General features: G+C 46.1%; 1 protein-coding gene across 2 annotated transcripts; it reads left to right on the top strand.

Annotated features, from left to right (window-relative positions):
- Nucleotides 1–8,723: 8,723 nt before the first annotated feature.
- LOC142599418 (SKA complex subunit 1-like) lies at nucleotides 8,724–25,456 on the top strand. 2 transcript variants are annotated; one of them, XM_075739764.1, is made up of 8 exons: nucleotides 8,727–8,836; nucleotides 9,052–9,123; nucleotides 9,765–9,859; nucleotides 10,792–10,916; nucleotides 11,573–11,664; nucleotides 14,346–14,483; nucleotides 19,206–19,375; nucleotides 24,655–25,456. In XM_075739764.1, exons 2-8 carry the CDS (start codon nucleotides 9,113–9,115, stop codon nucleotides 24,801–24,803), a joined length of 780 nt encoding a protein of 259 aa, XP_075595879.1. In that variant the 5' UTR covers nucleotides 8,727–8,836; nucleotides 9,052–9,112; the 3' UTR covers nucleotides 24,804–25,456. The 2 variants fall into 2 exon arrangements, with proteins under 2 accessions (XP_075595880.1, XP_075595879.1); XM_075739765.1 differs by lacking the exon at nucleotides 9,052–9,123 and having other exon boundaries at nucleotides 8,724–8,836.

Below are 25,456 nucleotides of genomic sequence, written 5' to 3'. Positions count from 1 at the left end.
ACATAAAATGCCTTAAGTGCTTCTGCCTATACGTAAACCCGAGCATGTTTAAAGTGGTTTCATTTAAACAAGTTTTTCTGTATTTTAATTGCATCCCAATTCCCAGGAAATGGTGTGATGGAAGTTAGATAAAAAAAAAAAAAAGGTTGATTTTTATATTAAGAAAGCACCATTTAGCTTTTGTACTTTACCGTGGAAAATGGTAAACCTAATTACAAGGATATTAAGCTTTGGAGCTGCTTAAATATATATATTATTCTGATTATCACCCGCATGGGTTCCAAATTTAGTCCAGCTCTTGTTTTTAGTTGCAGTCAACATGTCTTAAGGGGTCTCATCCAGTAAGAATCAAACACTCAGGGGAAAAAAACCCCTATAAATGCAAAACTGGATTAAAAATAATTACTTAAATCAATGTTTCCTGCTTTTCCTTGTTGGTCTTCAGCACAAGATTTCTCTGTAGAGAGCTGAATGGTTTTGTAGCTTGTTTCAAACACAAAACCACATCACTCCTCTGATGCGAGCAAACTTGGACACACGCTTGCCTGGGGCAAGCAAGAGGATTTGCCTATTTATCGAGTGACTGCAGTCACGATGATCCATCAGGATTATTTAGTCTCTTGAGCCATAGTAAGCACCATCCTAGAGAAAAGGTTGTTTTGTTTCTTTATATTAAGAGAACAATTCAGAGGGTCACTCAATAAATCTGTGCATGGGAGGGAGACCCTTCTCAACTCAGAGATTTTGTCACAGTCCTTCATATCAAATTATTTCTTTATCTAGCATTCCCTTCCTTACACAGTTATTTACCAGCTTTGCTCAGTATTAGCTCCATGTAAGTGAAGATTCAGCACAAATGACATGAAACACTCGTTTTCTCTTCCTCCTCGTGGGCACTATGAAAGGGAACGTGCTCTCACAGATGGAAATTGCTGCCTCCTGAAATAACACACAGCTAAACACCGAACTAAATAGTCATGGGTAAGAGCGCTCTGAGCATTGATTTCAACAGATAATTATTACCATCAGTGCCTCTTCAAAAGAGGAGGTAAAGAGAATGGGAAAAAAAAAAGCGCATTTTTTAATCAACAAAACAGCAAAGCAACAGGAACAAAAAGCTTTTTAAAAAGCAACTTTGCTTAGTCTCAACTTTTTAGATGCATGCGTGGGTCCCCGACAGGCACAAAACCCAACTACCCTGGGACTGCACAATTCACTGGCTTTCTTCTGCCAAGCAGCACGGTTGGGCGGTTCATTGGTCCTGTTCCTGCCACGCTTGCGCAACCTTGCTTTCGCGTTGTCAGACAGCATCTTTCCCATCCTGCAAATGCCCCACCATGCAGGGCAATGGGATTCAGTTTCATTTCTAATTGTCAAGGCCAGTGGACACGCTGAAGCATGCTTGAAGTCTTGTGGAGATGAGCCAGGGGCTCCTGAGGTTACGGGTTGGGGCCCAGCTGAAATGCCTCCATGCAAACACATGCAGCACAGGGAACAAACAAGAGGAGTTGGAGATGTGCGCACGCCTGCAGGGCTGTGATCTCACTGGCATCACGGCGATGTGGTGGGATGGCTCCTATGACTGGAGTGTTGGGATGGAAGGGTACAGGCTCTTTAGGAAGGACAGGCAGGACAGACGAGGAGCGGGTGTCACCTCTATGTCAATGACCAGCTGCAGTGCCTGGAGCTCCACTTGGGGATGGCTGAGGAGGTTATGGGTCAGGATTAAAGGGAGCACTGGGGCCGGGGAGATCATAGCGGGGGTCTGCTGCAGGCCACCCAACCAGGGAGAGCGAGCGGATGAGGCCTCTAGAGACAGATAGAAGCAGCCTCGTGTTCACAAGCCCTGGTCCTCTTTGAGGGACTTCAACCACCCCGATATCTGTTGGAGGGACAATGCAGCAGGGCACAAGGAGTCCAGGAGGTTCCTGGAATGTGCTGATGATAAGTTCCTCCTCCAAGTGACAGAGGAGCCAACGAGGAGAGGTGCCATGCTGGACCTTGTTCTCACCAACAAGGAGGGGCTGCTAGGGGATGTGAAGCTCAAGGGCAGCCTTGGCTGCAGTGACCACAAAATGGCGGAGTTCAGGATCCTCAAGGCAGTGAGGAGTGCACACAGCAAGCTCATTGCCCTGGACTTCGGGAGAGCAGACTTTGGCCTCTTCAGGGACTTGCCTGGTAGATACCATGGGACAAAGCCCTGGAGCGAAGAGGGGCCCAAGACAGCTGGTTGGTATTCCAGGGTCACCTCCTCCAAGCTCGGGAGCGATGCATCCCAACAAAGAGGAAGTCAAGCAAAAATGCCCAGAGGCCCCCCCCCATGGATGAACAAGGAGCTCCTGGGCAAAGTCAAACCCGAAATGAAGCCTGCAGAGGGTGGAAGTGAGGGCAGGTGGCCTGGGAGGAATACAGAGAAACTGTCCGAGCAGCCGGGGATTAGGTCAGGAAAGCCAGAGCCCTGACAGAATTAAATCGGGCCAGGGACGTCAAGGGCAACAAGAAAAGTTTCTATAGGTACATCAGTGATAAAAGGAGAACGTGGGCCTCCTCCGGTGACATGGACAGTGGGATCGAGTGCACCCTCAGCAAGTTTTCCAACACCACCAAGCCGTGTGGTGCGGTTGACGCTGGAGGGAAGGGATGCCATCCAGAGGGACCTGGACAGGCTGGAGAGGTGGGCCCGTGAGAACCGCATGAAGATCAACAAGGCCAAGTGCAAGGTTCTGCACATGGGACAGGGCAATGTCTGCTATCAATACAGGCTGGGTGGAGAATGGATTGAGAGCAGCCTTGAGGAGAAGGACTTGGGGGTGTTGATTGATGAAACGCTCAACATGAGCCGGCAGTGTGCGCCTGCAGCCCAGAAAGCCAACCGTGTCCTGGGCTGCATCAAAACCTGCATGACCAGCACATTCAGGAAGGTGATCCTGCCCCTCTGCTCCGCTCTTGTGAGCCCCACCTGGAGTACTGCATCCAGCTCTGGGGTCCCCAGTGCAGGAGAGACATAGAGCTGTTGGAGCGAGTCCAGAGGAGGCCACAGAGATGATGCGAGGGCTGGAGCACCTCTGCTATGAGGACAGGCTGAGAGAGTTGGGGTTGTTCAGCCTGGAGAAGAGGAGGCTCCGGGGAGAACTTAGAGCCCCTTCCAGTCCCTGCAGGGGCTCCAGGAAAGCTGGAGAGGGGCTGGTGACAAGGGCAGGGAGTGACAGGCCAAGGGGAATGGCCTGAAGCTGCAGGAGGGGAGATGGAGATGAGATGTGAGGCAGAAGTTCTTCCCTGTGAGGGTGGGGAGGCCCTGGCACAGGTTGCCCAGAGAAGCTGTGGCTGCCCCTGGCTCCCTGGCAGTGGTCAAGGCCAGGTTGGATGGGGCTTTGGGCAACCTGGGCTAGTGGAGGGGGTCCCTGCCCATGGCAGGGGGTGGAACTGGATGGGCTTTGAGGTCCCTTCCAACCCAAACCATTCTATGATTCTATGATTCTATAAAAATCCAGAGTCTACTGTTGTGGATTACTTGCAAGAACAGGTAAGAAAATATTTATATTGTCCTGAGAATTATTTAGAAAAGAACAATTGGGTCCTAAACAAGGAATTTAGGCTGAGAAAGGAGGGGAGGCGTATGGCAGTATCCTGGAACCTGGCCCTGCAGCAGCGTTTAGCATCTGATTCTCCAAGGAGGGTGCTCCTTACTTTGCAGAGTTGGCCTTTTCAGGCTGCTGCTCAGAATCCTGTACCACAAAATAGAAAGATGACAGAAGACTCTATCCTGCAAGCTGTCACTTTAACATGAGAGCTTTCACAAAGAGTAAACCAATGAGGAGGAAATAATGTATGAAGGGGAGATGATCTATTACGTCTGCAGCTGTTTTCCTGTCTTACTGCTACTTGTAAAGCTGTTGCATGCTGAGGGCAGCTCTTGCCCAGCATGCCTAAGAGAGGTTTAACTCCTTCACGTTCGTATATATGCATACGTCCCTGTAACTGTCCTGTGTTTGGCAGCTTCATTGCTGTGGGGTAAAGAACTACAGCGACTGGACAACCACACAGTGGTTTAATTCCACCGGTAACAACAGCGTGCCTCTGAGCTGCTGCAGGCAAGACGTGAAGAACTGCACAGGGCGCCTGGATCAGCCACAGGAACTCAATACGCGGGTGAGGATAAAGGGCACGGTTTCACAGCTGGGCTGTGATCATTCTCAACCAGCCAGAAACAGTGAGGAAAGCACTGCAGGCAGGATTTAGGCATGATTTCACACTATTCTTTCCAGCCGTTTGTCCCCCAAACTCTTTTCTTCCTGTAGTTTTCCTTCTCACGTAATTCTGTACAAGCTCCTAGATGACCTAAAGGAGGAAGACCAGCTGGTTTTGCAGGCACCAGTCTGGATGTTTGGTCTCCTTTGTCTACTGGTGACAAGCCTCCATTCCATGTTGCTACAGAAGCAACGTGACAAGGCCGGAGCGCTAGCTCGGGGCACGCCATTGTTCAAACAGATCTGGGGTAGGGAAGAGACTCTTCTGGGATTGACCGTGAATCTGGAGAATTGCATACCAGGCTCTTCAGTCCGGGGCACAAGCCTGTAAGTTGACTTTCATAGATACCATGGGTCTTCCTGGCTCTGAGTTTTGGGCAGTTCTTTAAGTGACGTGAGCCAGAGGAGATTCTGAAAAGCGGCAAATGTCGCAGTTAGTCAGTGCTTCTCCCCAGGCAGGAGGTGAACCAGAAGCCATCAGGTCTGGCAGACAAGAACGGAAGCCCCGAGGTCTGCAGTGGTTGCTTAGACAGGCCCTACAAGGTCCTGCTGCCTTTGAAGGGTCAGGGAGAGAAAAAAACCCAACAACCCAACACAAAACTATCCAGCTGCATTATATCTTCTAATTTGTTTTCACCCATCTCTCTCATGGCAGAGCTGTGCAGAGGAGCTGGAGTCTGGGCTGCAGAGCGTTATCAGCTATGCTATGCTTGTAATCCTGGGTTTTGCCATCGTAAAGGTAAACATTTTATCTCTTCCCTCATGGAAAATAGTACTTTGATCCCGGGGCTTTTTCTTCTACCGTGTCATGTTAGCCTGTAGCCTTTGCCTGGCTCTGAAGTAGGCCGAGTCCTCTGTTCCTCGCTTGATTTCTTCCAACTTCCTCCATTTCATCTGCCCGACGATAAGGGGAGGAATCCAACAAGCTAGTAGGGGATTTGGGCTGGCAAGGCAACGGAGAATCTATCTTGGGCGTTCGGTAGGAAGTACAAAAAGCTGGCTGTGCTAAAAGGACTAGCTGTAGCATTCTGTATTAAAACAACTAGCTTTGCTATATTTAACTGAGATTTAAATAATTGCTTATTGAAGACTGGTTTTAGACATAGCCCAATGAATAGTCCTGTGCTTAGAGACCTGGAATCAAAATGGACTCGAAATATGACTAGGAATGAAACCATTGCGAGGGCTATTTATAGACTTATCGGACTGAATTAAATAAAATGTGAAACCAGATCATCTTGTGGCTGAAAACTGCATTTGAAAAGTCCTGACGTAAAACTCCTCGCAATCGGCACATCACAAAGATGCGTAGGCATTTCTTCACAGGTTTGACCCATAAATTTTAGCCTGGTGGTTTGTCATTGTTCCCTGTAACTGTTCTCCATGATTAGTAACCTGCCTCTGGTTGACAGAGATTCAAACCATTTAATAACAGCAAAGTGTTTTTTCTTGGACTAGCTGCTCTCTTTTTAAAAGACTGAGCCATTGCAGAACACTTTCTCTTGAACATCCCACTCCTGAACTCAGTGCAGAAGCCAAAATCTGTCCAGATACCATCTCAGAACTGGGGCTTGACTTAGTGGCCCTAGCAGAGAGGTAATTGTTTACAGCTTTTGTTCTCATGGGCTTAAATGGCTCAGCGACATCGTTTCCATCGTTTCCCTTCCCTCTATAAAAGTGATGAGTTCTACACTCCTGTTACTATTGGTGATGAACCCTCCCACCAGGATTTCTCCTGTGATCATCTCTAAGGATTGCCTTAGCATACTCTGCACGATCTTTACTTGCATATTTTATATGTGTAAATATTTTGCAGAACTCATTTTAAGTCCAGAATAATCCCATGCTTTCACTGATTTCTATTTTTTCCCCCACAGTAAGATAACTAGGAATTAATGTGGATGTATAAATTAATGGGAGAAGTTGGAGAGGAAAAAGTTAAGCTGGAACTATTATTGGAAATTGATATGCCAAAAAAAAAAAAAAAAACCCAAAAATCACTTTCTGTAGATGTATTTTCTAAGTGTTTTGTAACATGAAAGGAGTGTCCGTGCTATGATGAAGCCTAATTAACATACAGGCGAGGAGTCTGATGACTGAAACAAAACCCACAGCAAATCTAAATCTCTTGTGACTCTCTTTCAGTTCTTCGGCATGCTGAGTGTCTGCGTGCTTACCTGCAGGAGAGAAGACAGTGGATATCAGCCTCTTTACTCAGGGGTGTTTGCTTAACAAAATGCAAAGATCACTTTTCTGTTGCTTCCTGATGATAAAATAGACTTGTAAAGATGACCGCTGAAGAACAATTTATCACCTTCTTGCTAAATATTTTATTTTATGCACGTGAAAGAGAAAGAACATTGTGTATTGATTTGGGAAAGTTTCTTGCGGGTGATGTGAAATGGCAATTTCAATATTCGGTGCCCTACAGTGAGGTACCTTGATCTTGCATGCCACAGCTTTCTGTACGGTTATCGTAGATTTGGATTTGTGACTTTAGGTGGCACCAGCTGGTGCAATGGACTCCAGAAACAAACTTGCTTCTGCAGTTCTTTCCTCTACCCTTGAAACATGCAGAAGAAACCTTATTTTTAATCACTGAACTGATTGAGACCGCAGGAGGGGTTTCAGTTTTCTGCGCAAATGCCGGGTCATTCTAGGCATGGTTAAACAGAAGAAGAAACTTTTGAATGCCACGTTCAAATATTCTTCATAAGCATGGGGAGTTAAAGTATGTTCTCTTTATGTCTGATGGTGTTTCTGGTTTTATTTTTTGTCTCCTTCTTCAGTTTGTGTCATCTAAATTCGGGAATAAAAGAAAACCCCATAACACCACTTTAGCATTAAGAAGCAAGCATTTCCTTTTATCGTAGCGCTGGGTGTCAGGAGGATAGTTCCTCTAATCAGGCACACCTAACGCTGCTTCTCTTGTCAGATTTATACGCCAAATATTACAAAGATTACAAAGTGGTACACTCCCCATTACAATAATGGGTTCATATTTCTTTGCCTTGTCTGCAAACTAGAACGCATGCTCAGTTCCTTTCTCCGCCTCTATCTTTTGAGTAGGTGGTATCATTTGGGTGCGGGGCTCATGAGTTGTTGGTCGTGGGGACCCTGGCCCAAGTCACCTGTCTCCTGGTTTCTCAACACTTGGGTCCTGGTAATTGTTCGCTGTATGCCTGGGGAAGATCAGGATGCTCCTGGAGGCAATTAGTGTCCTCCCTTTCTGAAAAGTGCGTACATAAGGACCTTGAAGTGTCTTGTAGCTCCTCCTTTTTCTCCTGATGTGTAGCAGGTGCTCATTCTAAGAATTGTTAGCCTTCTACCTAAAGTAACAACGAATAGTTTCTTATCACGTATCGTACAAGCAGGCCTTCGTTACAGGCCTATCCTTTTGGCTACATTTGTACATTGTAATTCAGTATGTTAGTGCAAGACAACCCTGTGTTTAAACAGACATTTGAGTTGTTTTTCGAAGCAGCTAGCAGGTGTGGAGAATCCCAGGGTAGGAGGGGATGTGTGCTTTGAGCTTTCGGGACATCTGTCCTTGGCTTTTTTTTGGTCTTTTTAAAAAATAAGTAGTATTATTATTTGACATTAAAAATTGCTTATGAAGGAAAGGCTTTTGAAATAATTTTTTTTTCTCTTTTTACTGAGGGTTTTATGGTTTGTCTAAAAGACAGGATGCATCTCTGCATTTAATGTTGAAGTTGCAAGAGCTACTGAGATGAATACGGGCGGGAAGATGGGAGTCACAGGACGTGTTGGTGTGGTTGGGTAGGCAGGACTGCTGGAGGGGTTTGTGCAGCCCTTCCCGCTTTAGCTTTTCACCGCCGAACGTGTTAAGATGACGCATTCTTGCAGCCAGTAATTTCAGTAACCTGTTGCCTGGCGGTGTCAGGCAGCTCCTTGTTTGCTAGTTTTCCTCTCTCCTGAAAGGTCTGCTGAATGCAGTCGCTGCTTGGCTTGCAGGGCTGCTTTAAAAACGGTTCTTCTCAGACTCCTTTGTATGTTCCTGTTTCTAATTCTTTAGATTTCTGGGTGATTTTAGATTTGTGGAGGGAGGGAACCAAGAGCTGTTCTTTATTAGGGAATTGTGGAACAGCAACTGCACATTTGCTTATTTTTTCTTTGGCGAGATAAGCAGTCTATCCTTAGCAATAAACCTTACTATCTGTGGCTAACTAGAAAAAGAGGAGTTTGGAGTAAGTGTAAGGTGTTTACCTTCCCCCTCCGTAGAGGAAGAAGGAACGGGTGGTGATGACGTTCTTTGGGAGACATACCAATATGAGTACGTACCTGTGGCAAAGCGACTTACTTTGTATCGAGGGCTTTATGTTCCGTTGAATACCGAATAAAGTTAACTTATATAACCACTTAATAAACGCTGTGGGGTGCTTTTTGTTGCTGGTGGGGGAACGCTACTTCCGGGGCGGACGCTCCCCTCAGCCTTTCCCGCCTTCTCCGCCTGCGCAGTGCGGGCGCCTGCACTCTCCAACGGCCGGCCGAGCGCGGCGGGTTTGAAGCGGAGCTGACGGCGGGGACGGTCGGGGCTTTTCTCCGAGCCGCCCCCCGCCATCGCGGCGGTGAGAGCGGGGCGCTGGGGGCGGAAATACTCGTGTGGGGTCAGGACGTGAGGCAGAACGGGGGGCGGCGAGGGGGGTGGGGGGCTGCGCTGCCGCGGGTTGTAACGGTTCCTCGTAAGGAGCGGGGAATCGGCAAATCTCTAGTAACGAATTCAGCAAGCGTGCTAGTTCGTGGTATTTTAAAACTGAAGTCCAAATAAAAGCTTCGTTTCCAGGTGTGAGGTAACAGAGGGAGCTGTGTGAGCGCTGTAGGCACCAGGGCTGCCGGGCAGTGTCATGAAACGGAGGTTTGTTACGGTGCGACCGGGGAAGGTGCATTTCAGCAACGGGTTTTCGTCAGTCGCTTTCCCTCATAGAGCTGATATGTATGCTTGCACGAGAGTAACCGATGGATAATGCTACTTGTTGTGCCTCCATACTCTGCTAGCAAGCAAGCAAGCGACCGATTTCTTTTAATTACTGGTCTTTAAAAAACAAAAGAAACCTACGACCAACCCACGAATCCACCTCCGTAAATATTGCTCATCCGGCGCAATCTCCCTTGAGAGCACCTTATAGCACTGCTTTTATATAGGCCAGATATTTTTTGTTTATTGCAGTAAATTTCGACTCCTTTAGTAGTGAACACCTTCACATAATAAACACTTAGGCAGCTTCGTGAGGAATTTTTGTACTGATATGACACTGCACTTCTCTCCAGAGTTCAGGGAAATTGCTTTGCTTTGTTTTGTCTGTCAGGCACTTTGTGCTTCCTCTCCTGCTTTCAATTCAGCAAAATAAAAGGTGGTTACTACATTTACCGCTTCATTTAAGTTCTCTGGTTGCTTCTTTAACAGATCAGAGTCCTTTTTAAAATTCTGCTTGTGTCCTCAGTGTTTGCAACTTAGGTCTTTCTTAAATTAGCGCTTTCTTTTTTAATTCCCCTCAGTACGATAATGGCGTCCTCAGACCTGGAAGATTTATGCTCTCACATCAACACGAAGATTTCAACTATTAAAAAGACTCTTCAGTTAAGAAACATAGGTAAAAGAAATTAAGAGTGGGTCTTGGTTTGCACCTCCTTGCAGAAGATGGGAATGCTCTGATTAGACAAGGAACATAACAGGAAGTGGAAATCCAGTAAAACACAGAGAACAGCAGCAGCAGCAGGAACGACAACAAAGAGCAAGGATGGCAAAGTGGGAGCATTATCAGGGAATTAGGTGCCAAGCAGAGAACATGAACTAAGTGAACATGTGCTCCTCTGAGGGACTTGGAGGCTGGTGGTTAATGCACCATATGTACTTGGTGGGGAAAGCCCTGGGTGGGAGACCAAAAAAAGGTATCTTGGGGAGTATGTTAATCACAAAACTGTGGAGAGGCACAGATGGAGGTGTACGCAGGTGTCTTGTCCTCGCCTTCCAGGAGTGCCTGGCTGTGATGTACACTCACAGTGGGCAGCAAACTCTTTTAAACCGAGGTACTGAAATGGATCTCAGTGTTTTATGTTTATCTCTTATCCTTTGCTAGGCACAAGTAGAGATTACACGGGATCATAGAAGCGTTTGGTTGGGGAGGGTCATCTAGGCTAACCTCCTGTTTGAAGAGCACCTATAACCCTCAACAGAGGGAGATCACGAAGGAGAACAGGTGCTCCAGTTGTGGAAGCCAGGCTGCGTTTAAAAGCTGTGTCGTCCACCTGTGACCTGCAGCGGTAGTGGGTACAGCATAGTGCTGTGCAGCCTTGTGCTGGAGAGGGGCCCTTATTCCTGCAGCAGCTTTGAACCCTGTTGGCTGTGTGGAGTAGGAGATTGGCTGTTTGACCAGTGAATATTGCTGCTTCTGCTGGGAAGATATGGTGGTCGGGGAGCATAGGGTTAGCAGATAATCACTGCTTGCGGAGGGGAGGGAAACAGGATTTTGGTTTTGTGTTGGAGGTGTTTTGGCTTTTTGGCTTAATGTTCTCTCGTTGGCAGGTCAAGAACCGTCCCTCAAATCTGTGCTCTGTAAAATAGGGCATGAAGTCGTTCTCTTGAATGATCTCCTGAATAAATTGGAATCGGAAGTTCAACAGCAAGAAAACCTGAAGAATTTGCTAAAAGTAATCTTTTTTTCTTTTTTTTCCTGTTCATAAAACACCAAAAGAGTCAAAGGAATCTTTGAGATGTGTGTAGTTGTTCTTTTCTAGATCCTAAGTGATGTGTTTGGATGCGTGCGCTTCCAGGTGAATCTGGGACTCGGAACAGGCTTCCTGACCGTTTATTAAGCAGCTCTCCGGCATAGCGACCGTTGTGCTCTGAAGAGCAGTTCTGTTGTTACATCCTTGCGATAGCTATGAAAACTATTTAATTAGAATATTTATCTGTTGGTTTAGTGTGCTTTTGCAGTGCCTTCACGTGTGAAGTCTGTTGTGAAAGTGTTGTTTGGGGAATGTAGATGAGTTTCCTGTGGCATCTCTTTGTCACCACTACCCAGACCTGCTAGGGTGTCTTGTTAAAGATGTACTTCTTGCCCGCCTAAATTTCTCTGATGCTTTGAGGGCAAGGACAGACAAGCTTATGCTTAGCTTTGTTCTTCTGAGCTTTGCTAGCTGCTCCTGGGGAAGTTAGGGGCTAAAGAGGTGAGATGATGGGGAGAGAGCCAAGAGCACCTCGTACTAAGTTCAAATATTATTTCAGCATCACCCGAATAGCAAACTAATTTTACTTGCTTGGGATTGAGTCTCGGGTTTCTGATGAAGTCTAACATTCTTTTCAGGAGCTCCAGAAGTCTGCTGAGAGACATCAAAATGAAGCACAGCACCTCCGTGAAAACATTCCTCCCCACCTGCCTAAACCCGCTCAGAGCTGGTACGTGGTACATGAGCATGGAGATACTGGGCTGCTCCTGGCAGTGTCCAGCTGCAGCATTGTACAACTCTACTCCTTTTACTGTGTGTTAACTGTGAACTTTGGGGAGCCAAGGTTGTTATGTGTCTTGATTTGTGTCTTGATTTGGGAGTCTGCTCTTGACTGCTCGCTACCAGGCTCGTGTTAGCACCCTAACAAGTCCCTTGGGTAAAACCTGTAAAATACCTATAAAATATATATATATATATATATATATATAAAAATACTCTGACCGGGTTTCTTTCTCTGGCCTGTTGGAATTGCTTTTTATTTTGGGGTGATGTTAGGGTATGCCAGATTGGGGTCTCGTCTAGATTCTAATGTCTAATGGAGATCGCAGCCCTTGTTGCCACCCTCGTAGCTTGTCAGAAGGCAACGCATCAGTCTGTCCAAATTCAATGCTTCCAATGTGTGCCCTGAACCTATCGGCTTTACTTGGTCTTGCTCCTAATGCCAGACAAGCCTCAGGCTGAGAACATTATAGGGGTATTCCAGCAAAGTAAAAGGTTGAGAATGTGGAAACGGGGTTACAGGAGAGAGAAAGGAACTGTAATTTCAGGTTGCGTGTAGCAGTATTTTCACCTGTGTAGATACTGCTTGTATTGAAAGTTGGACTAGTCCTACCTAGCTGGTAGAGAGATGACTTGCGCGGGAGCTTTTTTCGGAATGTGACCCTTCAGACGTGAACCTTTAGTTTCGGAAACTGCCTCCTAAAATGTGTCTAGCGATGTCTTGTTCCTTTTCAATGTAGATGTTGCAGAATTGTGTGTGTGTGTGTGTGTGTGAAAGAATGGAAGTTGTTCAATTATCCCTGGGGTTCTGCCTTCCTTTTGTAATTTACTTTCTTAATTTAGGAAAGCCCTGTGTGTTAAGTTTATGTTTGCTTCTGGATGTTGATTAGATGCAGATGAGGCGTGTTTAGTGATTGTGTCACCTCTGATATCAAAAAGATTCTTTGGGATGTTGGTTTCCCTTCCAATCTTGTTGGCTTTTAATCAAGAAGTTAATTGTGAGACAACTTCAGCTGCTCCTTGCCTTTCTAGCGAGCACCACACGTGTAAAACCGAGCAAGTTTTTCTAAGAGTTTTCCACAGAAGGTGCTCTGCCAGCTTACAACTGCTGTTCTCTCAGCGCCAGTTTGTAGTGTTGTTTTTTCCTGAGGAATAATACCTTATATCTGAATGCCATTTGTCAAAGCACCCTTTGTCCTTTGTCCCCGTGTTGTCGCTTCTTGGTGTTCACCGTGTTGAGCAGTCAAGCGAGTGCAAGGCAGACCGTAATTGGTCAGAATCCATCCGTATCACTGTAAATAAAGTCTTCAGTCCCCTTCCCCAAGCCTTCCTCCATTGAGCTGCTCCATTTCTGTTCCTCCGCATCCCCAAATGCCTGGGGAGCTGAACACTAATTGTCCGTTGAGTGAACATCGTACGTAATGCCGAAAGCAGAGCGAACGCTTGAGCGCTGGTGAGACAGGCCTTCAATTCTTAGAAAGAGCAGAAACGCCCATACAGGCGAATTGAACAATTCATGGCCCTAGCTCTTGTTTCTCTCCTGTGTTCCTGGTTTTGATGTTCTTATTTAGCGGAGGAATCTCACCAAAACAAAAAGCAAGTTCAGTATATCTTCATCTGTATTCCAGGGGTTTACTGAGAGCATTTTCTCGCTACGCCAAAGCCAGGTTTGGGATACAAGCTTCAGTTCTTTCTTTCCATGGTCCAGGTCAGCAGTGAACTGCGTGTGCAGGGCCTTACCTTGTTTTTCAGATGTTTGCATCTGACTTAGTGGAACTGTTGGTGTCCTGGGTCTCAGGAGGGCTCTGCGTTGTGCCGTGGCACGGAGCAGAGCTTCCCCTGTCACTGTGTCACAGACCAGACAGTTTGGGAGTCCAGCAGGAGCCTGGTAATGTCCTTGTGTTCAGATGCATCCTCTTTGCTGTCCTTCTACCGATAAGTAGGAGGGCAGCTAGCTGGGTGGCTGGCAGATAACTCTGTGTTTGAGGCTGTAAGCTGAGGGTTTGGAGGAAGGGTGAATTTATAAAAATAATGCTCGAATAATCACTCCAAGCAGGGTACTCCTCAGCTTTTGGGATCTTGCGTAAAAAAAAAAATAAAAAAAATATAGATATGTAAAAAAAAAATGAAAATCCCAGCCTGCTGGATGGTGTTGAATTTCTTTGCTTCAAAAGATTAATGGATGAGTCAGGCTTCCCAAGATTTGAACTTCTTTCAAAGAGCTGTGAAGTATTTCAAATCTGCCTGTTAGGCTGCAGCTCTGTGCTCTGGCTCATCTGATAAAAAGCGAGGCCTCACGTTCTGTGAAATGTAATGGTACATTGAATTCTTAACTGCTCTGCGCTGCATTTGGACTGCTTCCAGTTCACCTGCTAGCAGCCTCTCTAGCAGAGAAATGAAGAGCTCTAATGAAGTCAGCTAAAGTATGCAATTTGAAATGGAGTAGGCTTGGTTTTTTGGTTTTTTTTTTTTTTTTTAACTTCTCTTTTAGGCAAGATGGTGAATTGTGTTCATCCAGCCTAACAGATGGGTTGGAACTTAGGTCTGTGAGTAAGCAGACTTGGTAGTATAGTGGTATTCTCCTCACTACTTATCTGCTATTTATGCACTTAATATTCATTCGTTTTACAGCACCACTCGGCCAACTGTGAAATGTGAAGAACAAACCAAAGTTGCGGAACCCAGACCTGCAAAGAAACCTACAAAAGAGTCGAGACCTATTAAAGAAGCACCCTTAATAACCGTGGAAGAATTTGAAAGTGTTCCTGCGTAAGTAAGCATGGCTTTCCTCAGACCCTGTCGTGCCAACTTGGGTGGCAAACGTAGGTTTGGGAAAGCGAGCTCTTGCAGAACTGAGACGGACAGAGATGTTTTGAAATTTCAAATGTTCCACAGGATGAAACTTCATGACGACAGTTCCAAATAGTTCCTATGCAGTACTGGCAAACCTGAAAATTAAATGCATAGAGCTAATCGAGTTCTTTTGTATGTGTTGGGAAGATCCGAACTAATGGGTTGAAACCCAAAGCTCTTATTTCACAAGTCACTTTAATAGTGTGAACAGAAATATATTAGCTAATGGATGGGTTGTCCTCTAGTTCTGAGACCTGACACTTCAAAAAAAATTTTTGGTCCTTCTCTCTGCTATGGGCAGAGAAGTAGACATAGGCCGTTCCAGCCAAATGTTGTTTTAACTTCCAGTCAGCACTATGATCTTCCCCGATAACCCCTTGAAGTGTTTCATTATCCTTGAAAGTGGAAGTTTTTCCACTGCTGTTTGTGGGTGGGGAGAATGGGGACAGAGGCCAGATGGATCCTCTGAAATTAATTGCTGGTTTATGGCAAGGTTGTATCTTCGGCTGTGCTTGTAGGGCTGTGGAAATAGTTTTATTCTGATGGGAAAAGCATGTTTGTTCTGTGGAGGAAGATTGACATGGGTTTAGAAACAGATCTATTAATCTACCGGTTTCTTCTGTTGCCTGGCAATGCTGTGATACGCGACTGGGGGAGTGCGCTAAGCCTGCAATTTTGCGTACAATTTAATCAAATCTAAGCATCAAACGTTTGTGACCCACACTTTCTCACACCTAGCGTATTCTCTTAGAAGGATGAGAATGAGGTTCATATCCCAGTTCCCCCGGCCAGCGCTGGTTCTGACATAGGATCTCTTTGTACCTGTTGGCAGTAGTAACAAGGGATACCACCGCGTTTTTATGCAGCTCTGGTCCCGGAGCCGCGTGGCCGCGCTAGCACAGAACTGTGCGTGTGCTAAGCCCGACCGAGGGACTTAATAAAGCACGACTGTGCGTACGCATCGCGTGTGTGTCTAAACCCCATTCCGGCTGGGTATCATGGGTTTGCATCTGCCAAGGGTTTCATTCCTCCCTCCCTTCCTCCTGCAGCTGTGGCAGGCTGTAACTGAGGAATCTAGGTGGTTTTGGCCCGCTTTGTGCTGGACGTGAAGCAGCGTCTGTCCCTAACGTCGTTAGGGCACTAGGGGGGATACGCGGCCTTCGGTGACTTTGTGTTTTTAGAACTCTGCAGCAGGTATTTAACAAAGGGGCGTGCTGCGTTAAGGTGCAGGCATGGAGCACCTTGATCAAATAGAACACTCTCACACCACAAGAAACTCGCAAATTATCTTAGCCTTCAAATCTGCTGCAGAAAGACCCATTTTTTGAGGAAGAGAAAGGAAATGGCACAGTAGATGTCTCTGTTAACTTTGAAGTCAAGGCAAAGGAAAATTCTTGCTTTGTTCTGTCTCTAAAATTCTTGCTCCTTAAGATATTTTTAGAATCTGCACATTCATTGGGACTCTGTGAAGTCTCGGAAGATGGTCACTTGTGGGAATATATGTTTCTCTTAGCCTAAGGGAGCAGGGGCTGGCCGCTACGAGGTTTCTCTCTTTTCAGTGGTATGTATGTGACATAGTGATGATGCTGTTTTCTTTGAAGAACATAGCACTGTGCTTTGGTTTTCATGCCTATGGAAAAAAGTCATCTTGTGTTTTGAAAGGGGCTTCTGTGGATTAAAAAGGAAATCAGGTTGGGTTTTTTTTTGAAAAAAAACCCCACGAAAGTGAGTTCTGACCGTTTTTGCTTTTGGTGGAGTGGAGCAGATTTAAAAGTTATTTTAAATCGAATGGATTTTAAATGGATGAATTTGAATGATGGAACTTCTCAACTTTGTATCTTTCTATTAGTGTATGTATGGCTTGAAATAAATGTAGGCATTTATGGGCTTGCTAGCCATGGCTGGATAGAAACGCGAGAAGCCTGTGGAACAGCTGGTGTTCTTACGATCCTTACGGTTATGCACAGAAGAAAAATTCCAGTTGCTTTTGACAGAAAAGCAAGATTCAGCAGCTTCAGATTAAGGCACCTGCGCTTAACTGCTGTGACACTGTGTGCCCCCCCCCCCCCCTCCTGTCGCTGAACGTCTAGTCAGGCCAGTCGGTGAAACCGGAAAACGGCTCAGCCGTCTAGCTGCTACTGGCACGTTGCAGTTGCCTCGGCAGGACTGTCTGGTGCCGTTGCAGATGCTTTAGGTCCTGCGTTTTCTGTAAACGCCAGCACATCTGCTAGCCCCCTGTGAGCATCTTGGATGCCTGAGGGCCTCTGAAAGAGCGCTCGGTTCTGGGGTTTAGGCGCCTGGCTCTGGCTTCTCTGTTTCTGCGTCAGGATGAGCTGAGCTGAGCTGTCTCTTGACTTTATTAAGTGTATTCACTGTATCTCCGCTGATAGCGGGAGCATAGGAACTTAAGCAGAGGTATTTTATACCTCTGGCCTTAGTCTTCATAGCTCTGCCCATTCCCCCGTGACTTTACAAATAGGCTAAGGGGTGCAGAGAGAGCAAGAAACAGCAGTTAATGTGCACAGGCAAAGCCCTTCTGTGGTTATAGGCTGTGTTACTGGTTTACGCTGACTGTGACTGTGTTTCAGGGTGGTAGTGCTGCTTTTACCTGAAAAGATGTTATGTGCACCAAGTAGAACGTTTTTGTAAAACTGGCTGCGCCTCCAACTTTGAATCTGGATCGATCCAAAATATCAATAAAGTTGAAAGCCGGCTACAAATAACTTTGTGGCAATTCAGTCTGAAGTTAGAGCAATTGCTTTGAATTCAGGAGTTTTTACACACCCCGTGTAGATCTGTCTTCCTGGCTGCGTCACCGAAATTCGGGAATAAAAGAAAACTCCGTAACACTGCTTCAGCATTAAGAAGCAAGCGTTTCCTTTTATCGTAGTGCTGGGTGTCAGGAGGATAGTTCCTCTAATCAGGCACGCCTAACGCTGCTTCTCTTGTCAGATTTATACGCAAATATTACAAAGATTACAAAGTGGTACACTCCCCGTTCCAATAATGGGTTCATATTTCTTTGCCTTGTCTGCAAACTAGAACGCACGCTCAGTTCCTTTCTCCGCCTCTATCTTTTGAGTAGGTGGTATCATTTGGGTGCGGGGCTCATGAGTTGTTGGTCGTGGGGACCCTGGCCCAAGTCACCTGTCTCCTGGTTTCTCAACACTTGGGTCCTGGTAATTGTTCGCTGTATGCCTGGGGAAGATCAGGATGCTCCTGGAGGCAATTAGTGTCCTCCCTTTCTGAAAAGTGCGTACATAAGGACCTTGAAGTGTCTTGTAGCTCCTCCTTTTTCTCCTGATGTGTAGCAGGTGCTCATTCTAAGAATTGTTAGCCTTCTACCTAAAGTAACAACGAATAGTTTCTTATCACGTATCGTACAAGCAGGCCTTCGTTACAGGCCTATCCTTTTGGCTACAGCAGGGACTGGCTCTTAGGAAAACGTACAGCGAGCGCTTCTTTTTAGTTGGCAGTTGTAGAACGCCTGCCCCCATTCTGGTTTAGAATATTGAATTTGTGGTCGATGAGCTACTTGCGCTTTAAATTCTTGGTATGTTTTCCAAAGATGGAGTTTTTCCATTCAGATTAAAGTGCGGGAAGAATTTCCTGTTTGTCGATGGTTTCAGTTTTGTTGTCCTGACCTAAAGAACCTCGTTCGTTCTTAAAATGAATTGTGACACTTTCCTCAGTTCCACACATCTGCAAACTGATACCAAACGGAATGCAAACAGCCAGGTTTGGTTTGTTGTAGTGACTGAATGGTGATAACAGGATAATTCAAGTTGCAAGGTTGCCCTGGCTTTTACTGCTGTGTTTTCTGGGGTTTTGGTTTGTATTTCGCTTACTGCTTGTCGTAGGAGTTTCAGATTTCATTTTTGTGTGATGGCTTCTCAGGTTGTAGCATGTTTCCCTTTCCTGAATAGCTGCCTTTACATCGATAAATGCTGAATAGCCTTACTTGTAGGTGTTGCAGCGTTCCAAGATGTGCGCATCGCTTTCTTTTTATCTTCTGTGCTGCCCGTACCTCTAGGCTCTTCTCAACAGATCTCATTATTTTAGTACGAGTTTTATGAAATGCTCTGAAAGTTCAGGCGAGGATGTGGCAGCGCAGAACTGTGTCTGTGTAGCTCCGTAGGCTGCACAACAAAATACAGAGAACACCACAAACCTGGTATTTCTTCAAAAGACACAGGAATGGCTGTAAGATCAAACACAGGTTGTTTATGATTATCCTATGAACCAAATTGCACTCTTAGGCAGAAACATTTAATTTCAGCTTTGGCTCGTGTTATGTTTAATGCAATGATGCTTGCTGGGTTTTGCATTTGTAGTTTAAGTGGTATGCTGTAAAAGCAACCTGTGTTCCATTTTGAAAGGCTGCTTCCAGCTTAAGCACTGGGTATATTTTACTTCTTGACTTAGCTTTCTAATGTGTCATCTTTCTGGCTTTTCAACATTATTAAACAATGAAGGAAATGACCAAAATTAACTGCTACGTTTACTCATTAACACACAGCAGAAGAAACCGCCTCTAACTAGGAATAGCATGTTCAATTACGGCTGATGCAAGAGAAGAATAAACACGGAACTTCATTTGTGACTTTCTGGTTACTGATTTTAATTTTTTTCTTGTAGGTATATGAAAGGTCGTTTAACATACAATCAGATTAATGCTGTTGTTCAAGATCTGAACAAGGCCGTGGTGAGCAAATACAAGATCCTGCATCAGCCCTTGAAATCTATGAATGCAGCAGTCAGAAAACTCTACCACAGGTTCTTGGAAGAAGAAACTAAGGATACAAAAGGTATTTCTTTTACATTTCACAGTCCCAAACTGATAGCTTTTGGATATTGCAGCACAAGTATAAAGATAGTGGACAAAATACTGAATGGCTGACGCCAGCACGTGCTTTTCATGTTGTAGTGTAACTTAGAGCATCTTATTCTCAGCAAACAGTCCAGCCAGGTGCTCTTGTGGTTGGTGGAATGGTCTAACCTGTGGCGTGTTTAAAATCATCAGTCCTGAAAAATTTTAGAAAACCTGCTATTGCTTGTTCTCGGATAAGAGAACAGAGAAGAAAAAAACCCATAAATCTGTAGATTTAGCAGGGCTTTCCTTCCCTTCCCAACACATGGTGCCACAGCACAAATCAGATTTGGCCCTGAAGAATTCCTGTCCGCTGTGGGGGGCGAACAACGCTTCGAGAGTCCCTGAGCGTGCTGTTTCTCCTTGCTATAAGGGGATGTCACGTAAGAGGTGAAGCCTGATGTGCGGCTGAGGGAGGCTCTCCCGTTGAGTCACAAGGTTCAGAAAGGACCCCCTCGCTTTCTAAACGCCTTCTCAGAGAGGAGCCTAGGTGCGGCTAGGTCCAGTCTTAGTCCCAGACTTGGTCAGCGGTTCACGTCTAAAGGATTATGTGTGTAGCCACGGACCAGAGTCAACGTTTGCCTGTCAGAGCCCCCAAAGGACTTGCACTGACTCCATTTCACAAAGTTGAAACTAATAGAAAGTTTATGAGAGCGACAGATTTAAAGAGGTCGGAATTGCCGTTGATAAATGCCCTCAGTGTAACAGCGCTAATATATGACTACGATTATAATTGTAATGCCAGCAAAATGCTATCCTGGGTATTCTTACTGAAAGGGTGAAATCGCAATTGCTTACCATGAAGGTGTCCCTGTCTTGGGTGGAGGAGAAGGAGCACAGCCCGTCGACTGCCTCTTTGGGGGGGGCGGTGTGTCTTCAATTTCTTCTCTTCCCTGCCAGGGGTAACTTCCTCGATATCCTTTATACCCCAACCTTAGCTGTCCCCTCCCTGGGGTGACGTGGAACGTGATTTGGGTGGAGAGTCGAGTGCTATAGTCATGTATGTTTAGCATGTACTCCTTTTAGCTCATTAGCATAGTTAGGGATGTCAACTTTAATATTCATTTTGCGGATAACGAAGCAAAAAGTCTCGCTCCAGGTACCGTGGCCTTCCAAATTCTGTGTAGAAACCGTCTATCTGTTTGCTCCGCGCTCTCGTGCCAAAACAGGGCCGTCCTGCCGCCCTAAGCCTCCCTCCTTCGGCTGCTTCTCATACCAACCTCGCGGATCTCCATCCAGAGGGTTTGTATAAGAGATAAGCGGACACCTGTGTTTTTAACCTCTTGGGTGCAACGCCCACAGGGGAGGAGAAGAGAAATGAGATTCATCTCCAGCTCAGATTCTAGGCCACTAGGAATATGAATGTCTCGTTACTCGATGGAACTGGGTAGCCAGTATAAAATCCAGTCATCTCTTTTGGATGAAGTCACGTAGTTCAGCAGCAAGGGTTATTGTTTTGACTGAAGAGTTTTCCCGTAACTCGTTTGGGTACTTTTTATATGTTTGTCTTTATATGTCTGACAATCTTAAGAAGTTTTATCCTCTTAAAAGGATAGAGGGAGCAAAAATGCACCAGAACATCTTTCTCTCTCTCTCTCCATTTAGAAGCAAGTCGTACTTACGGGGTAGTTTTTCCAAAGACGTGTGGCACAGTAAGTCTCTGATATTAAAATCTCCCTTGTGACATTCCTTTCCGTTTGAGAACAGGTATGTAATTATTCCTGGAGGGGTGTCCTGCACGTATCAAGCTTGGCGATATCCTCGGAATGCCCTCGTGTTTCCAAGTTCAGGCATAAAGCGTGGAGCAAACTCTCTTCTGTCTCACGGAAAGAGAGCTCTTTTTCTGATAACGTCTCGGTGCCTGCCTCTGAATTTTTGCGTTCACTGGCTCCTCCGGAGTCGCCTTCTGACAAACTACGCCTTTTCCTGCCTTTGGATTTGTCGCTGATCAAGACTTTCTTGATATTATGGTGTGGTGATAACATCGCTCACTTCTAGACGCTAAATGCAGCACTTCTGTAGGGAAGCAATTCTGCTATGATGGACACGCCTGGCACTCTTTTTCTCTTGAAACCTATAGGGTAAAGATGTCGTATGAAAGTTTTGTGTGGCAAAGGACTTTAATAAAAGCATGCTAAAGGCGTGCAGCTAGACGATTTCCCGTGCCTGGCTTCTTCTTTGGGCTCGGATAGTTTGTGGTTTTTTTCTGGACAAGTGCCGCTTCAGTCTAACAATGGCTCCTGTCAATCTGGGATTTCGTAAAATGCTTCATCATTTTTAACTTACAGTATTTTTTGGTTTGACTCCTACTGCCCTCGGGACGACAAGAGCCCATGGCTACAGAGGAGAAGCTAAATGCTAGGAGGGCCCTCCTAGGCCTGGAATGCCAGTTAGTCTGCACCGGGATCCACGGCAGCCTCAGCTGCAACGAAGGAGCCATTCTGGCAACTTGGGAAAGCTACGCCTAGTCAGAGATAGGGGGTTTTAAGTCTGGAAGATCGAGGCTTTTAATTCCTTCAAGTACCTGAGAGACCGTCTTTCTCCTCTTGTTTACGTTGGAAAGTTCAGTTAGGTATTGTTTCAGTTAGAAAGTTCATCGAGCATCTGAGAGAGAGAGTGAGTGTGGTGGGTTTTTGGTTGTGACTAATCATCTAGAAAGTCTTCAGAAAAGGTCTGGCAGGCTGTCAGACGGTTCTTCTCCGGCCAGCACAAAGTGATTAAATGTCTTTATCCATTGCATTTTTCAGGATGAGGCTGTGCAGTCATTGATTTGTTTGCTTAAATTTCTGCTCTGACCGTGTGTCTGCTTAGGATTCCCAGAGTTTCTCAAGCTGGGCTGATTGCCAACTGAGCTCTTCCTCTGATTTCAAGATGCTGCCTGCTTTATCAGGGTAACTTCCAGCCAGTAAGGCGGTTCAGTCAGCGCCGCTCCTTCTTTAGCGCACCGAGTTACTGTTTCCAACCAAACCCCCGCCCTTCAGCCACCTCTGGTTTCTTCATTAACAACATCCTGCTATGCTGGGTGCTGCTGCCCTGAATTCTGGGCAAACAGAAGAAGAAATGGTATGCTGCACAGGTTTGGGACATGCTGATGCTCCCCCAGATAAAACAGGATAAGCGGATGAGCCCTGGACTCCGAACGCCAGTTAGGTGTATTGCCCTATTACTGGAAACGGCAAATGGTCTCGGTCCAACTGTGGTCGTATTTTTAAGCACTTGTGCAGGCTTGTTTCTTTTCCTAGTACACAAACTTTCCACTTCTCACCCCTGTGTGAATTTGCAGTGTTGCAAGCTCTGTCGAGATTCGGGTGTAGCTCCCATCTGCGTTTGACAGTTGTCGTCTCTGGAAGATTCTACTTCCTGTGAGAGACCGGTGTCACCAACGCTCAAAGTGGCCCAGTCTGTGAGAAAACGTGGCCGGATATTCTTCAGCTCCGAGCAGTATTTTGGGGAGCTCATAAACAACGCTCCGGGACCTCGGTTCTAATGGCCGTCACATCCTTGGCTGCTCCTTCGGAGTGGAGCACGTGTCCTGTCAGATCACTCACAAGATGAAATTTCAAGATGCAAAGTTTACCCAAAACCATAGATTTGCCTGCGTAAAGCTACATTGTACTCGTTCGATAAAGAAAGAAAAGCTTTCCTGGCATCTTCGGCTTTCCAGCTAGCAGCGGCTACTTTCTCCTTGGTTAAACTGGAAGGGCTCTCCAATAACGTAATAGAAAGGAGAGATGCTCCACCTTATCTAAGATGCTGCTGCCCCTGCCTCACTTAAGGGTAAAAGGAGAGGGAGGATGCTAGCCTCCTTTTCCCCGCTTGAACACCCCTGGCCAAGCGACTTCTTTCTCAGAGGGCTCGGAAGCATGATACTCCAGAAGAATATGTCATTTCCTTTTGCCTCCTCTCCTTAAAGATAGTTGGAGACTTCTTTCTTGTACCTCCATTAGCATGTTCCTGGTTTCAGATTGCTTTTCTTTCTTAGGGTTTGGTGAAGAGGCGTGGTTAAAACCTTATGCCATGTTACAGGAAATACTGAATGTACGGTCATTTGACTAGATCCGTAATGATCTCCTGTCTGAGCAGCGTGTAAAGACGGACTATGAGACCACAGCTGGTGACCATAGCTGTGGAGCGCTCAGAAGAACTCCCTCCCTCGTGTCCCTCCAACCGTTAGCTTGTGGGGATTTCTCTTGGGGTTTGTTGCAGGCATTGTAAAGGCTTTAACTCCAGTCAAGGCCTTGGTCTCTTACAAGCGCTCGATAGTGAGAATTTCCTTTTAGAAGCAGTTCATCAACTGCAAGAGGGGATGGGCTGCCAGCTCTGGTGCAGGACCTTCCTATGCCCTACGGCATTTTCTTAGAGACACAGGGAGGCTGCTCGTCCAAGTGGCTAGTCCCTTTGCTTGCATTTTCTTAATTAACAGAGAATTGTTCTTTTCCAAATCTGACGGAAGTCGGGGGGTGCTGGGCTGCGTAGCTCTGATGTACGCAGGGCCCTGTCCTTTTGTTCACAACGGGCTGATTCCAGAACCTGAGTGCCCGCTGAGAGAACGTCATCAGGCCACCGCTTGCTGTTCTTCCAGTTACGCTGCTTACTCAACGGTGCTCCGTGATCGAAACGCTGAGGCGTGATGCCTTTCTCTGTAAAGCTGTGCTGTGATCTCTAAGCAGACCCCGAGCGTCTCTTTGGCTTTGCTCAGGTCAGCGCTTGGGGACTCACACACAAAGAGCAGAACACCTACGGGCAAGGCCTCGAAGAGAAGTTTACTGTTAGGTTCGCGGCTCCTCAGGGTGTGCTGCCAATTGACTTCCTGCTGTCCACGTCTTCTGGCACACGCGTGGGACATCTCGTGTCTGGCCCTGGGTGCTCTTCTGGACTGCTGCAGACTTTACACCCTGACAGAGGAGCGTGGCTGGTTGGGGAGATGTTAGCAGGCGCGGCCGACAGCAGACGGAGCTCGCCGAATGGGGCCTGGGGACGATGCAGGGCAGTCGAACTTAATGGGGAAGCTGGTAATCCTTCTTTCTGGTGGCGCGTTTAGAAAGTAGAACAAGGTTCCCGAGATAGCGTGAGGCCGTCCTCCTTGTAGAACGCTGACTGTATTTTTTTCACCAGAGCGTGGAATTGCTAACAAGAGGTTGCATTGTTACTTCTGAAATGTTAAGTGTATCCTACAGCAAAGTAATTTCTATAGCAAAGTTGTCCTTTGTTTTCCAGGTGAATTTTTTGTTGTGGAGGCTGACATCAAAGAGTTCACCCAACTGAAAGTGGATAAGCACTTCCATAGGATCCTCAATATCCTGCGCCACTGCCAGAGAGTGAGAGAAGTTCGTGGCTCAAGACTTGTCCGCTACGTCATCCGCTAACGACCTTTCCGTGCTCTGCTCACCCAAGATACGGAAGGCAGAAGTATTTTGAGGTGCGGAGAGATTTTGTTGTCTGCAGAGAGATTCTACGTGTGGGGCAGTCCTATCCACCTCTCTTAATTTCTAAAAGGCAGCAGTGAGGGTGCAGGAGTGTCCTGCATCGCTGGAGCAGGAACATCTGAGGTGGTTTAAACACCGCCGGGCTGAAGATCGGTCGTTCTGTTAGCCATATGGGTTTCATACTTTATCGCGCGGCCAGACTATTCCCTCAGACCGACCCGTTAGACCGAAACAGCAGAGCAGTGGGGTTTTTCTAAGTGAAAATGTTCAACTTTACTTTGAAAACACTGGTCAAACTCATCACAGTTTTTATTATAGAAGCTTGCTTTCAGAGGACCTATGAGCATGTAAGTTCCAGAGTAGAATTCTTGTGATAACAATCAGCTCTGCAAGTAATCAAAACTGGTTTGATCAGAAGAGTTACGGTCTTTTTCTTCCGCGAGCCTGTATCTGCTGTTAACCTAACAACTGACTTACAGTACCTCCTCTTGTACCCTGTCGGTGTTAAAATGGCAATTTAATGGGCAAAAGACCCTGAATAGACATTGAACTTTTGTCAATAAAGAGATCCCAGTGAGTGCTATATAAAACTA

Source organism: Balearica regulorum, chromosome Z (assembly GCF_011004875.1).
Source record: "Balearica regulorum gibbericeps isolate bBalReg1 chromosome Z, bBalReg1.pri, whole genome shotgun sequence".
NCBI lineage: Eukaryota > Metazoa > Chordata > Aves > Gruiformes > Gruidae > Balearica > Balearica regulorum.
This window is presented reverse-complemented; position numbering and strand designations above follow the sequence as displayed.